Below are 16,586 nucleotides of genomic sequence, written 5' to 3' on the forward strand. Positions count from 1 at the left end.
TGGATCTGTTGTTGCATTGATCCATTTGTGTTTCTCCTCTTGCCTTAATCAATCCTTTAAAATAAAATTCTAGATCTAGTAGGATAATGGGAATCTTAGCAAATGTTTCAACATCTCGAGTACATTACCTGATTTCTATCTCTGGCAATAAATATTCATGAGGTCAACTGGATTTGTTGATGTATTGATCTATTCTTTTATGCCTCCGTTACGAAGTAGCCGGAGGCATTATGTTTTCGGGTTGTCCGTCCGTACGTACGTCTGTATGTACGTACGTTCCGTTCTCGTGATCGCGTTATCTGAAGAACCGATCAATGGATTCCTGCCAAACTTTGGTCATGTATGTATCTTGCAGAGCCGGTGAACTGATTAGATTTTTGGGTCACGAGATCAAAAGTCAATGGTCACAGGGCTCATTATGTATGCAAAAAACAGCTTGTGATCGCGTTATCTGAAGAACCGATTGATGGATTCCTGCCAAACTTTGGTCATGTATGCATTCTCATTAGAACTGACAGATGGATTACTATTTAACTCAGGACATCTTGCAGAGCCAATGAACGGAGTAGATTTTAGGGTCATGAGGTCAAAGATCAAAGGGTCATATATGTATATGAGAAATTGCTTGTAATCACGATATTCTGAGAACCTGTTAATGGATTACAATTGAACTTGAATTTGAAAAATTTCTTCTGTTTCGGTTTGTAAAATTGCTCTATGACGGAAGCATCATTTTCGACTGCGTGCAGTCAAATTCCATCTAGTTTTTGTAATCCTCTTGCTTTTTCCAATCCTTTAAAATGAAATTCTAGAGGTAGTAGAATGCTGGAAATCTTAAGAAATGTTTCAACACATTAAGTAGATTACCTGATTTCTATTTCTGGCAGTAGCCCGGGTCCACTGGACTCTTTGTCGTTATTGCTTCTCTTGCCTTAACCAATCCATGAAACTCTAGATCTAGTAGGATACTGGAAATCTTAAGAAATGTTTTAACATGTTAACTAGATTACGATAATACCTGATTTCTATTTCTGGCACTAGCCCCGGGGTCAAGTGGACTCTTTGTTGGGTCAGCACGGATATTCGTCCTTCCTTAGAGATGTTGAGCCAGAAGTTCATAGTCACATCTGCATTAAGCTTGTTGGCAATCACTTCAATCATAGATGAAGTTGAATTCATCATTATTCCTTCATCTTCAAAACAGGCATCGTCTAGAAAAGAAGATTAATGAAACATTGTAGGTATGTTAGCCATTGCACAAATACTTACTGAAAAAAAATGTTGTTTTTTGTGGGGTACTGTGGCTTTTACAACCTTTTCTGTCGGCATTTCATTGTTACCTTTAAGTGATTTTTTTGTAAAATGCTATGTTAGATATAACATGAAGTGTGAGCCATTTACATTCTTAGTGTAAAGAGAATTTTCTTTTAACTTTAGCTTTATGCTATAAAGGCTGACTACATGTACCGTTGGTTGGGTTTTTGAAAAGATGCGTGATTGGCCAGATATCCCAATTTAACCCTTTTTTTATTTTTTAAATTCAATTTAGTGGTACATATACATGTGCAAAAGCAGTCTTAAAGGCATTAATAACAATTTTTTTCTTCAGTTTTACAAATTTGAGATGCATGGCCCTACATGTCTGTGATATGGTGTATTATTAACCATATCAGACATCTGAGCAGGGCAATTTTTGAATGTTATTGCCCTCAAGGTTTGATGGATAAGCCAACAAAATTACAATATTTTAGCCCGCTCAGAAAAGTCAATGGGATTTTGTGTGTAATTTGCCGGTCAATATGGTTATACAGTAAACCAATGAACAAATATTTTAGCCCGCTCTGAAAAGTCAATGGCAAAATGCGTGTTAAACTAGTGAGCAATAATATAGAGCCAGTTGTAATTTACATCGCGCATCAGCTACTGCAATTTACATCGCGCATCGTGTTTAAGAAAATGCGCATTTTGCGCGAACTCTATTGTGACGTAACAATCACACCCTAGGCAAACTGTTTGCAGTGTATCAAAAATTTGTCTAACACTGGATGAACAGTGCTGGTTTGACAATGTTTTTGCAACTTCTAATGCTAGGAAACCCTGTGTAGCCTACATCATTTAAGAGTATTAGATAGTAAGAGTTTTTTGTTTGCTCTAGATGTCTGATGTGGTTAATAATAGTAATAGTGACTGCCTAATTCAGGGCAATACGACTTGTCATATATCACCCTCACCTTCGGTTCGGGCGATATATGTCGTATTGCCCAGAAGGCAGTCAATATTACTTCAATATTGAAGCCCTACAAAAAATTGCGCTTCAAAATGATCATGAAGTGCCTCAAAAAGTAAAAATCTTTGAGTGACCAGTTTAACAATACTCTAATTTTCCCCAGTAGACTGTAATTTCGAATTCTAATCATGAATATCTTAATAAGATTAGTCAGGCAATCGGCTTGTAAAAGTCATGGGATTCCTGACTGACCTAAAGGTTTATAATTATGATTGCAGCATGAGCTAAATCCAGGATTTTGTTTAGAATCTGGGCAAAGATACCCACTCCCTTTAACATTATGTATAAATACCTGTATTTTGTATTGCTTCATCGAGAGAGGAGTACATGATGTCAGGACTAACTACTACACAGTACCACATAAAGGTCAGGTTACTGGATGACCCAAGGGGCACATCAGGGTCATATGAGGTCGAGCCATCCACTGTCAAGTTTGAAGATACACCTAAGGATCATGTTAAAAAAAGAACAGTTAGTCATATTACATGTAAAAAAAAAGGAGGAAACAAAAGTTGAGATAATAAATACAAAGCAAAAACTCATCAACCTGAAGTTTGGATGTCAAATAGATTTATTCATGAGTATGTTTTATGGCAGTATTACAAATTATGTTTCCAAGCATTGATCTGAAAACTTTCAATATTTGTTTATATAAAATAAATGATGAGTTTCATACATAAACAAAACGATGGAGAAGTACCATAGCGCTTAGAGACTTTGGTGGTAAGCGCTTTATAAGCACCGTTCTCCTTCTTCTTCTTCTTCTAATTATCATTATTACCATGTGACCGTGAGGCTCCGCCCTTGATAACAGCTACCAATGGAGACGGTTGTATCTCCAAACGGGTGAAGATCTGTTCTTCACCCGTCACTTCACCAGATGATTTTAGATGAGTTTGAGCTTTCACATTCAGGCTATAAACACCACAGGGTACGGTTCCACTTGGAATGGTCACTTGGCTTGTCTGGTGAGAGAGCATATTAAAGGGAGTGTAGCATGACGAGACTACGTGTCTTTCCTGTGGTCTGACTCGAAACCGAGGCATGAGGAGAACTTTGGTCTGTTTTGCCAACGCTAGCACGCGCTGACCAAGTAGAGATTAAGTCGTTGACTACCGTTATACAAGTCCATTCGTTTATGTGCAGTTGTCCAAAAGAAGACGTAGATGGCGTTAACCAGTATTTGCCAAGCTACACCCCCTTTAAGACATTACAAATCATGCACTAAAATGGTTTCCACTACAAGTTCAGGGCACAATGCATGCATCAATCTGATCATAGGAAAAACATGCTTGTGAGTCAGATACAATACACACCATAAAATTATTTTACAGTTCCACTTCAGTTATTCTTCTACCAGTAATACAAGCCGATTTGACTTATTTTACATTTAAAGATATTGCTTGTAAGTGTCGGCTTGCATGGTGATGTAGATATACAGTAGGCTTGCGGGTGCACCATGTGAGAGAGAGAGGATTGAGGAGTCCTGAAAATCAACCACCGCCACCCGCCGAACCCTCAAAGCAGCCGCCAGCCTCACAGCTACAATGCACAGCAGACGACAGCAGACTACAACGCCGCCTACGTCGGGGACACACACAGCGTCTTGCCGAACAACACACCCCACTCATGGATTCAAAATTCTCCTAAGTCCGCAACCCAGAGACTCCAGCCCAGACAGACAGTCAGACGGACAAGCAAACCATTCATGTCCACTCCCCGATGACTCAAGCCCACACAGTCATGTATTTTCCCCCGACGTCCGCACCCCGGTGACTTAAGCTCACGCACGCCAGCTATTCTCCACTCCTGACGACGGATAGTCAACATGTTCGAAACGTTGAGCCACTCCTGCCACTCATCCTCTCCAAGCGCTATAGTTCTCTTTAGAACTATTAAGCTAAGAATGATAACCAACAGTCTTTTTCAAGACTACACACCCTCAAGAAAGATTACAGAGAGTCCTTTTCAGGACTCCTCAATCCTCTCTCTCTCTCTCACACATGATGCACCCGCAAGCCTACTGTATATTTAACGATATGTCTTTACATCGAACTGGACTTGGCTATTGAGTTCAAGAACATCTTGCATTAAAACCAATAGACACACAAGTAAAAAAAATCAAGATTGTTTCAATATTTCTTTAAAAATCAATGCATCAGACATTCAGTACAGAGTGAATACTAAGGTACATGTATTTTGCCTGAAAATAGGTTTAGAGCAAGGATAACAACTGAACAGTTCATGCAACAAATTATCTGAGAGAAGAGATACAATGTAAATGTACTTAAAATTATAACAAATGATGATGCATTTCTACAATATTGATGAAATCATCAAATAATAATCATGGGTGGTATTCTCGAAAACGGACTAACTTCAGTCCATGGTTTAATCCACTAAGTATGGAGTGCCGAGTGTCCATATAAATATGTTTTTGAATAATGTCATCTGTCACTAAATTAAAATAAAATGTAATGACATAATTAATAAACAACAATACAACTATGATATAATTATGTCATCATGGTAATTTAGGGACATATCAAATTATTCAAAAATATATTCATATACATGTAGGCACTTGGCATTCCATACTTAGTCAATGAATTAAACCATGGACTAAAGTTAGTCCGCTTTCGAGAATACCACCCAATAAGCGCCGCCTATGTCTCGCTTTTTTGTTTTTTTGCTACACAGGCGAGACAAAAAAGATGATTCATTTCTACAATATTGATGAAATCATCAAATAATAATCATATATTTACATGTGTGATCTTTTCAAAGGCAGTCACTACATCATCGTCTACAGTAGATGTGAAAATCCACCACTCAAAGTGAGAGGTCATGGGGTCAATGCACTTTTCATTCAGCTCCATATGGGCCGAGATGTGAATGTTGAAGGTCCCGAGGTGTACGGCGGGACGGGGAGCATCACAATGCTCCTTCACAGACGTGGTGAGGCTGATGATGCATGAATGCTTGACAGTCACGTTCACCTGCACGATTCAGATCATAATCATAGGCATGGAGCCAGAACAAGTAGGCATTTATTGACCCGAATTCACAAAGAAGGTACATATAGCTCCGTTTAGTCTCATTTCACAATGCCCCCTATCGTCAGAGTCAGCAGCCATACATGTTAGCCTATGAAATTGTACCAAAAAATAATCGTTTAAAATTCATTTTTTGTTTAAACGAAAAGCACATCCACCCCAACTTTCATTATCACTAGCTCTTTCATTGGAACCCTCATGTCCCATTGACTTTTGAAAGTTCACCCACCGTAATTTGATCAAAATAGGTTGCAAGCTCGTCATTGCCTATAGTACACATGTGAAACAAGTCGAACTTTGGACTCTGTTTGCCAAGCAATTTTAAGATTATAGGTCAAGCACACAAAGGATAAGAAGCATGAATGGATCACTTCTGCTTGGTTTATTATGTCCATTTCATCCAACCCCCCACCGTCATTTTTCCATTTTGTTAAAGCAAACATTTTGCTGAGTTTAGCAAAAACATGAATATTCATGAACGGTCAGACAATACACCCTTTTAGTACGTAACGTATAGTGAATGGGAATGGGCGATGATCCGTCCAGGAGGTAGAGGTCAGTGGTTTGTGCTGGCAATGTTCACGCGAGCGAAAATGAGACAATCGGAGCAATATGTTAATTTAACCCACAGTTTAAATCTTCATTTACATAACCGATAAGCACGACACAGTCAGAGGTCCATATGACGCGCGCAAGACAAGGTACGCTTAATTTGCGCTAATTTTAAACCTGGGTTATGTAAACGAGGGTTTAAACCATGGGTTTAATCTAAACCTCCTTTGTGAATTCGGGCCATTTGGATCCATTCCTAATTAAAGTGAAGATTTACGACAGCAATGACTAATTCTTCGTCACCAATGAAGGTGATGGGTGCAAATTCTTGTTTACTCTACAATTTATTTGATGGAGCACCAGTATTGACAATAACAGTCGATAGCATGCCATTGCAGAACTGAATAATTATCAGAAACAATAAAAGTTGAAAACTGAGCAACTCTTTTAGTCCTCAGACAAAACATTTTGAAGGCTGCCATTTAGTGAAATACCTTTCAAGCTCTTTAAAAAAAAGTATAAAAAATAGTGAGCAGGGGGGTGTTTCACAAAGATTTTAAGTAGAACTTAACTTTAAGTTTGACTTAAAAATTATGGAGAGCCAATTGTAGCCTTAAATATATTCAAAAGCAAAAATTCAAGTATTTTAGACTTTTGATAAATTCTACATCAAGAACATGAAATATCCCATGATAATAGAAAATATGAATGATTTGAATCAACATTTTATGCCTTTTAAAATAAGTTATACAAAATATTTTCATAGATGATAATGGCTTTCCATAATTTTTAAGTCCAACTTAGAGATAAGTTCAACTTAGGATCTTTGTGAAACACCCCCTACTGTATAAGGTTAAACAAAAAAAATGACAAAAATCAGTAAAACTTATAAGACGTGCGTTGAACAAGATGTCTGCAATTGCTTACATACCTGCGTAGTCAAAGTATGAAATAGCGTAGAGGTCATTTCGTAAGTGCCAATGATTGAATATGCATGATTGAGAAAGCTAGCAAGGTAGCCATCCATTGAAGAGGCCCTGCCTATCATAGCATCAGGGAGGTCATCCAAAGACCAAGGTCTTGGATTGGCTATGAAGCAGGAGTCCAGGGAACTAGTAAAACAGAAGGTATAGTTTGAATGCTTGACAGCACTGTCGGCCAGGAGGGCGCACCATACTTCTCTGCTCGTATAGACATGATTTGGGCAGAGGATACGGGTCGTGGCTGGAAGAACTGTTGCATTCGCAGTAGCTGTAAGGTTGTAAGAGTTCCCGACAGCCGTCGCTTCAACGGTGAAGACTGAACCTGTGGTGAACCGGACGAGCACCGCATCTTCAGAGTAGACTGTGTATTGAACTGAGTCACCTGATAGATGGTTTGTGATGGACCACAAGATTTGAGATGACAGTGGTTGAAAGGACCCCGACACAGTTGCATTCACAAGGATGGTGTCATTAACCCTGAAGATGTTGTCAATACTGGACACTATCAATATGAACAGATTAAGATAGGGACATATTAAAAAGTGATATACCAGAAAACATTAACAACAACAAAAAAATAAAAAATAAAAAATAAAAAAATTCCTTTTGAAATTATGGCACATGATGCATTCACCTGTGAGTCAGTATTTATTCATTTATTGCAACCAAAAGGTTAGATTTCAAATACTAATTAAACATGCAAAGCAATACATATATCAATCAGACAATGGTAGAAATAATTTCAGCAATTAATTTATATAGAGTAAACAAAATGAGTGGTTCATAAATAAATCAATAAGTACACTGTATGTGATGGCTACAGTCAAATTATCGCACTGTATTAAATGAATTTCATTTCTATATTATTTCTGTTTTCATTGAATCTTCTTACCCGGGTATTTCTATTTGTAGGATATTATTTGATATCACTTACCTGAAATCATTAATAATGTACAGTAGTTATACTGTGTTTTTTCTTACCATTATTTGGAATCAGAAGAAGCTCTATGAGTATCACAGCTTCATTAGTGCTTGCTGTGGCAGGAATTGTGGTGGCAATGCTTGTTGCTGCTGTGGCAGGAATTGTGGTGGCAATGCTTGTTGCTGCTGTGGCAGGAATTGTGGTGGCAATGCTTGTTGCTGCTGTGGCAGGAATTGTGGTGGCAATACTTGTTGCTGCTGTGGCAGGAATTGTGGTGGCAATGCTTGTTGCTGCTGTGGCAGGAATTGTGGTGGCAATGCTTGTTGCTGCTGTGGCAGGAATTGTGGTGGCAATGCTTGTTGCTGCTGTGGCAGGAATTGTGGTGGCAATGCTTGTTGCTGCTGTGGCAGGAATTGTGGTGGCAATGCTTGTTGCTACTGTTGTGAGATTGATGATAATGGTTGCAGGAAAAGTATTTGTAGCAGGAATAGTAGTGGTGATAAGTTCATGAACTTTTTCGCACACAAACCTAAAATCATGGCTACATTCCTTAAAAAACCAGTATCCGTTATGATGTTTCATATAAACGCAATCACGATTTGCAGTCTGCCAGTTTTGTTCTGTAATAGAGAGAGTAAGAGAGGGAGAGAGAGAGAGAGAGAGAGAGAGTAAGAGAGAGAGAGAGAGCAATATAGAGAGAGAGAGAAAGAGAGAGAAAGAGAGAGAGAGAGTGAGAGAGAGAGAGAGAGAGAAAGAGAAAGAAAGAGAGAGTAAGAGAGAGACAGAGAGAGAGAGAGAGTAAGAGAGAGAGAGAAAGAGAGAGAGAAAAAAAAGAGAGTAAGAGAGAGAGAGTAAGAGAGAGAAAGAGTAAGAGAGAGAGAGACAGAGAGTGAGAGAGAGAGAGAGTAAGAGAGAGAGAGAGATATTATTATCTGAACAAACAGAATAACAAAAAAGGTTTTTAAAATGAAGTATATACTTAATAGAGAATTGGCAAAAAAAATATTGCATTGTAGCCCCGAGGCTGAATTATACTATATTGTTAGAATGACATACTACACAAATATTGAATGTTCAGGGCCCCCGTCTCATAAAGATATGCGATTGATCTCAATCGGTCAAATCAGGCGATTTGATATCAATCGCAAAATAGTTGCAATCAATATCAACTCTTTATAAGATAGGGCAGTGGTGTTCTAGATAAGGAAAGACATGAGGGTATATAGTTCATGTGTGAAGGAGGGGAGAGATTAATGGGAATGGAGAGGGACACAGAAAAGGCAATTTATGCAAAGAGAATTTATTTTTAAAATGGGATTAAAGGATTGAAACAAAAAGAGAGCTAGAATTTGGTAGACATATAAACAACAATAACAAACTCAAACTGGCAGGGAATGTTGTGAGGTCAGGGGCGTCGCCAAAGGGGGGGGGGGGGGTGTGGGGGGTGCGACACCCCTCCACATGTAGGGATATTGTCGGTAAAATTGCGCTGCCGTCGGGAAAAAAGAGAAAAGGGGGAGGGAAAAAAAGAGAGGGAGAGGGAAAGAAAAGAAAAAAGAAAAGGAAAAGAAAAAAAAGTAAGGAAAGAAAGGAAAGGAAAAAAAAAAAGGAAAAAAAAGGAAAGAAAAGAGAAAGAAGAAATAGAGGGAGGAGAGGAAAGAAAGGAAACGAAAGAAAAGGGAAAAAAAGAGAAAAAAAAAAGAGTAAAAGGGAAACAAAAGAAACGGGGGTGAAAGAGAGGAGAGAGAGGAGAGGTAAGAGCCTGAGAGAGAAGGAGTGGGAGTAAAAGAGAAAAGGGGGTTGTTGGGTGGAGACCTCTCGTCAAGGGAGCAAGAAAGTCACAGGTTAATATGTTGCTATGTCGGGTCAGCTGTGTCGGTATTCTTGCTCGATCCTCGTGTACTATATCAATGCAGAAGTTTGAAGACGGTGAGATGTATATTGTCGGTCGGCCGACAAGTTTTTTTTCCCTACGAACTGTGACTTTTTATCCGCTGTGACGACTTCAAGAGTGACTACAACTACCATACTTGTATTTTTTCGAAGTTTCACTTTCTTATAATATCAGCTAAAGAAATCAGAGGTTTAAAATTTTTGGGGAAACTAAATTCAAACAAGGTTTAAGAGTCGACAAATGTACGACGAATCGTCTTCCTTTCTCTATATTGTGATGAAACGCCCCCAAAAAATCCACGCTTCGTGTGAAAGGGGAAAATTGAATTCAGACAATTAGGGCTTATTAAGAGTCGAAAACGGTACAGCGAATCATCTTCTATCTCTAATAATTTAATGAAAAGTCAAAATTTCCACGCTTCGCGTGGGAGGGGGAAGCTTTATTCAGACAAGGATTAAGAGTCAAGCACGGTTCAACGAATCGTCTACTTTCTCTAATAATTTAATGACATGCCAAACCGTCCGCGCTTCGCAAGGAAGGGGAACAACTGAATTCAGATAAGGATTAAGAGTCGAAAACAGTACACCACATAGGGCTTATTAAGACAGAGTCAAAAACGGTGCAAACGAATCGTCTTCTTTCTCTAATAATTTAATGAAACTTCAAAGCTTCGAGCAAGAGGGGGAAACTGAATTCAGACAATTAGGGATTATTAAGAGTCGAAAACGGTACAACGAATCGTCTTCTTTCTCTTATAATTTAATGAAACGTCAAAGCTTCCACGCTTCGCGCTAAAGGGGGAAACTGAATTCAGACAATTAGGGCTTATTAAGAGTAGAAAACGGTACAACGAATCGTCTTCTTTCTCTAATTTTTAATGAAACATCAAAACTTGGGAGGGGGAAGCTTTATTTAGACAAGGATTAAGAGTCGAGCACGGTTTAACAAATCGTCTACTTTCTCTAATAATTTAAGGAAACATCAAAACTTCTGCGCTTCGCGCGGAAGGGGGACAACTGAATTCAGATAAGGATTAAGAGTCGAAAACAGTACACCAAATAGGGCTTATTAAGAGTCGAAAACGGTACAAACGAATTGTCTCTAATAATTTAATGAAACGTCAAAGCTTCCGTGCTTCGCGCGAGAGGGGGAAACTGAATTCAGATGAATAGGGAGTAATAAGAGTCGAAAAAGGTACGACAAATCGTCTTCCTTTCTCTATATTGTGATGAAATGCCAAGAATTCCGCGCTTTGCGCGAAGGGAGCTAAAAATTCATTTAGACGAGTCGAGAACGGTACAACAAATAGTCTTCTTTCACTAAATTTAATGAAACGTCAAAATTTCTGCGCTTTGCGCGGAGGGGAAAGCTTTATTCAGACAAGGATTAAGAGTCAAGCAAGGTTCAACGGATCGTCTACTTTCTCTAATAATTTAATGAAACGCCAAAACTTCCGCGGGAGGGGGAGAAACTGAATTCAGACAAAGATTAACAGTAGAGAACGGTACAGCAATTCGTCTTCTTTTCATAATAATTTAATGAAACGTCATAGCTTTCGCGCTTCGCGCTGGAGGACTTCATTTAGACAAGGATTAACAGTCGGGAAAGGTACAATAAATCACCTTTTTTTCCTAATAATTTAGAGGCCTATCACCCACACCCCCTAATGAGCGCTCTTTAAGTGATTCGCTTGCTCACTACCGCCCTCCCTAAAATAAGATCATAGCTCCGCGCCTGCATTAAAATATATCAGCTATGATGCTGACTAAGTTGACGAAATAATTTGTATATGTCGTCGAGGAAAATGACCATTTGCGCATATGCAAGTACTATAGAAAGTTCATAGAAAAAACAATTTAGCCTTCGGCCCCGGTTTACAGGGTTAAATTTGTAGATATTGGACATTTAATTTTGTCGGTAATTGGTCGCTAGTTTTGTCGGTAATCTTTGGCCTCTACACCCCCCCCCCCCCCCCCCCCACGACGCCCCTGTGTGAGGTTAAATACAAAGCACTCATAATAAATTTTACAAGCTATCGGTTGCATTTGGTGCTACATATTTGTTATTTTAGAAATGATTGAAGACCAAGATTTCAGTGAATCACCAGGCCCATAAAACAGCCAATTATTATTGCTCAAATTGCATTATGATCAGTAATTTTGGCACAAATTGCACTTAAAAGGACAGTATTCCATTTTAACTGATAGTTGTTGTGTTTTTTTTTTTGGGGGGGGGGGAGGGGTCAACAAGATTGAACAAGATCAGTTATATATGATAAGACACCTATCAATTATTGAACAAACTTTTTCATCATATTTCTTCATTTACAGTAGGCTTGCGGGTGCACCATGTGACAGAGAGGGAGGATTGAGGAGTCCTGAAAAAGAACTCTCTGTAATCTTTCTTCATGTTTTAGCAATCGCTACATTTACATGTATATATATATAATTACCATCCCAATTTGTGTAGCCAACTGGAGATCCATCGGTAAATGTAGTTAACACTCCTTCAGTATCCTGATCATGTAGTCCCATCCATACAAAATTTAAAATTATACCTGTAATAGAACACACACACACAATCTAAATTATCCTTTTGTTAACATGAAAGGTCAAATTTATCACATCCAAATTGCTTGAGGAACATTTTATTAATTCAAGTTCACAGGAGCGCAAGTTTTGGTGGTCACGTTTTTTGTTCTTTTAAACACAAAACAGGAAATCCCTCGGTGACTCAAATGGCAAGGGCTGCAATGAAAGCCAATGATATGAGAAAAGGCAAAATGTATTAATAATACTTGAAACGAATCTAATTTTTGATATTGTAAATTATAACATAACAAAATATCTGTGTAAAAATACAAAAAAATGAAGTAAAATTAAATCTCAAAAAAAAAAAAAAAATATGATATTGAATTAGTCAACATGTAATATTAAGTCAAAGGTGAACTCTCTTAGAAAGTCAGGGTGGCATATTACATTATTGTTTATCTCTCTTTGACTTCTTGAAATCAAAGGCAAATTAAACCAAAGACTCTACACTTTCTTCTGAAATGGACTTTTCAGACATGCAAAACAGTATCAAATTCCAGATTTTTTATTGTTTGAATTGCAAGAGATTAAATTTCAGTTGCAATGGTCATTTGAAAACATTTGCTGAGCCAAGAAAAAGCAATATCACCTCTATATCCAAAAAGGTCTTCCACAATGCTATAAATACTTTGTTTGCAACTTGGTTTACTTCAGCAAAATCTGGACTGTCTTTAAGCTTACGTGTAACACACTTCCATATATCAAGAGTTTAATTCCACAATGAGCTAAATCCACTTTTGATGAAAATTGATTTAATGATATCAGGACATTGTTTACTTCAGAGCCCGTCTTAGTTCAACATAATTATTATTCTAAATTTTGCGAACAATAATGAAAACTAGATTTGTAATACTTGTTTGGAACAAGTATAGGTGGGCTAATCCAAAAAAAAATTGAGACAAAATGAAGGGTACATTTGAGATAGCGTTTTGTCTCAGCTACAACATACTCGAAGTTCAGCGTAAATGAGGCTAAAACGACGTAGATATTGCTCGCGAAAGACGGGAATGTAGAATCAAGTTTTGAGAAAAAGTCATGTCCCATAGAGAATACACGCAAAATGTGCAAAATTGACATGCCTCCTTTAATCGCAAAAAATACGCCATGATGCCCTTGTCATAATGAAAAATCGTGACGACTAGATTTGTAGAGAATTGTCTCAGCTAGAACATATCAAAATTTTTAAGAAAATTGATCAATTTTTTACAAAGATACAATCAATTTTCCAAAAATATGCTGACGTCATAATATGCAAATTGAAATTTTGAGTTCGGAGGCCATTATGATGACGTCATGAGTTAATTGAGGGTCAAATGAGACATGAAATTATATCTCCGATTCATACTCAATCAAAATATGAAAAAAATTGGGGTCACCTTGCATCCTAAAGAGCTACAATAGATTTTGCATAGGCATGTTTTTGCCCATATATGCTATGTATTACAAGAGCTCGCGCGCACGGAAATTTATGTTTAACTGTCGATCATTCCGTCATTAATAGTCATAAAGAGATAAACATGTTATCAATTTGTTTGTAAAAATATGTGGAATATTATGAAAGAAAAAAAATGGCGATTCTATGTTGTGCAATAGTCTGACGCGCGAAAACGCGCACGCATGCGCGTATGCGCGTGTGCGCGATTTTTTATAAAATGCTTAGAATGGCCTAAAACGTGTGCAAAATGATTTTGAGACGATTTTGAGCATTTCAACATTTTACGCGCGCATTGACGCGCGGACGTACGCACACGCGCGCGTTATTTGACCTGCAATTGACCGGACGGATATTGACCTTGATCATGATAAATATGATAGAGAAATACCTTTTGGTTATGAAGATATGATCATGAATTGATTTTCGTAAAATTTTACAAAATGGCGCCTAAATGACGTCATCAGTCAAGGTCAAGGTTGAAAAAATTTCTGTGCTTTGTACATATGCCTATACATTTGTGTGCCAAATTTCAAGGCATTTGATTGAGTAATTTCTAAGTTATCTTGCCAACAAAAAAGTGGTTAGAAATAAGAAAAATATTTAATAATAATAAATAAAGGCAATTCTAACGAAATTATAAGGTGGTCTGTACGTTATACAGCCCACCTGAAAATGCACCTTAAATATCAATTTTCCTTAGACGCATGTACAAAATCTGGTAAACAAATTATATTTTCTCTGAAGTTACAATTGAACTCTTCATAATGGAATAGAACTAGAAGGTGACATACCCATTGCAATGCAAACGATGGGCCAGGGGGCATTTCACAAAGCCTTTTTTCAATGACAAATAACAAAAATCAGTGACAAATCTGCTGATAACCAATCAGAAGCAAGGATTTCAGTAGCTTATAACACAAATTGTCATTTGTCACTGATGACAAGTTTTGTGAAACGCCCCCCCAGATTCTTACTATGTATAAAAGCATTCTCCTCTGCACTGTGGATGCTGAGTAGCTCAGCGCCTACTCCTAAGCAGTAGTCTCTGGCTTCCTGCCACGGCAAATACCTTTTTGCTGCTAAGTAACAGTATCCACTGGCAGGTTCATGGACCCATTCTATAGGACATCCATACTCTGATACGCATGGCATAACAAGAATTTAAACAAAGAAAAGACAATTAGCAAATTTATCTTCTACTTTCTAGCACCAACTTTTACTTGTAAATCTAGAAATCTATAGTAGATCTAGGGAGTCTATAGATCTAGATCTAGGTGTAGGTATAGTCTAGAGTAGAGGAATAAGTTTTAAACAATTGCTCCACTGAAATTTAAAAAATTAAACCATGATCATGTATTTGAGGCCCCCAACATAGATCTAAAGTTAGCCCCAACTTCAAATAATCTTTTCAGAAATACCTTAAAAGATAGATCTAAGCCTAAAAAGTTAGACCTAGATCTAGGCCTATTTCAAAATGGTTTTCGGTTCCAGGCATAGGGTCTATGGTCTAGATCTAGTGATTTGTTGTCCACATGGAAAATGAAAGTTGGATCAAATTAAGAATTTGGTGATTTTCCTCTTTCCCACACGGAATTGCCCACAACGTCTAGTTTTAAAGCACACATCATCATGTTTACTTCTAGACCGAATTTTCCGTCTCTTTCGTTCGTTAGCCTCTTATTGGGGTAGGGTCGGCTCTCTCTTTAGAGACGGAAGCCGTTTATACACATGTCCTTGCTAACGCCACGGCCAGTCCTGGTCGTAGCGTTTTGCCCCCAAAATCCCCCAAAATGTCATTTTACCTCGAGCATGTTATATTGTAAATTAGGCCTAGATCTAGGCTATAATAAATCAGTTCCACTTACCAACTTGACTGAAATAATCAGTTTAATAGTCCCTTTTTAGGAAATTATGGGTCAAAATCGAAATCCATTTTGAAAATCTTTTTCAACATGGATTCCGATTTTGACCCATTATTTCCTAAAAGGGACTATTAAACTGATTATTTCAGTCAAGTTGGTAAGTGGAACTGATTTATTATAGCCTAGGCCTAATTTACAATATAACAAACATGCTCGAGGTAAAATGACATTTTGGGGATTTTGGGGGCAAAACGCTACGACCAGGACTGGCCGTGGCGTTAGCAAGGACATGTGTATAAACGGCTTCCGTCTCTAAAGAGAGAGCCGACCCTACCCCAATAAGAGGCTAACGAACGAAAGAGACGGAAAATTCGGTCTAGTTTACTTCATGATCATGTTTACTTCAGCAAATCTGGACTGGCGTAAATATTCATCATTGAATTTGAATGACACACGCCCTTAAAACTAAAACAACAACAACAACAACATCATGACATGGTGACATGCCGACACACTCAGTCTGCAACAATCTTCAACTGTGAAGGAGGTAGACTTGACCCAAATGCCAAAGAAGAAGAAGAAGAAGAAGTAAGAAGAGATTTGAATGTTACCTTCTAGTCTGGCTGTCCTGAATTTGAGGATTGCGATGAAAAGAAATAAGATGTAAACGGTACTAATGGCAGGCATAGCTAGCAAAACGTTCAGTTCGGTCCAGCTATACTGAGCTAGCTAGCTTCAAACGTTAGTGAGCCAGGCCCTAGCTGGCCTAGAGTCTAGGCTTAGCCTATAGTACGTAGGACCGTCCAATGACCGATGCAGGGCAGATTCAGAGAACATAGAATGAGTCTGCATCTGAGACAAAACAACTTTAACAAGCCTGCCACTTTTTTGTACGGATCCATTAGAAATAGAAGCTAAAATAGGCTAGGGCCTAACTTAGAGGCTTTATGAAACATGCACCCCATTTATGAATGTTTAGATTAGTAAAAGAATGCACGCGTATC

General features: G+C 38.1%; 1 protein-coding gene across 4 annotated transcripts in view; it reads right to left on the minus strand.

The window, feature by feature from the left end:
* Nucleotides 1-16,586, minus strand: part of rej2 (receptor for egg jelly 2 protein) — a 33,748-nt gene extending 17,162 nt beyond the window's left edge. Inside the window, 10 exon segments of one of the 4 annotated variants that reach the window (NM_214637.1) lie at nucleotides 1,019-1,211; nucleotides 2,580-2,732; nucleotides 3,069-3,252; nucleotides 5,056-5,286; nucleotides 6,827-7,380; nucleotides 7,860-8,010; nucleotides 8,047-8,420; nucleotides 12,147-12,251; nucleotides 14,695-14,856; nucleotides 16,194-16,269. In NM_214637.1, the coding sequence (NP_999802.1) occupies nucleotides 1,019-1,211; nucleotides 2,580-2,732; nucleotides 3,069-3,252; nucleotides 5,056-5,286; nucleotides 6,827-7,380; nucleotides 7,860-8,010; nucleotides 8,047-8,420; nucleotides 12,147-12,251; nucleotides 14,695-14,856; nucleotides 16,194-16,269 (2,183 nt within the window). 4 annotated transcript variants of the gene reach the window in all.

Source organism: Strongylocentrotus purpuratus, unplaced genomic scaffold (assembly GCF_000002235.5).
Source record: "Strongylocentrotus purpuratus isolate Spur 01 unplaced genomic scaffold, Spur_5.0 spur5_scaffold_18, whole genome shotgun sequence".
Taxonomy (NCBI): domain Eukaryota; kingdom Metazoa; phylum Echinodermata; class Echinoidea; order Camarodonta; family Strongylocentrotidae; genus Strongylocentrotus; species Strongylocentrotus purpuratus.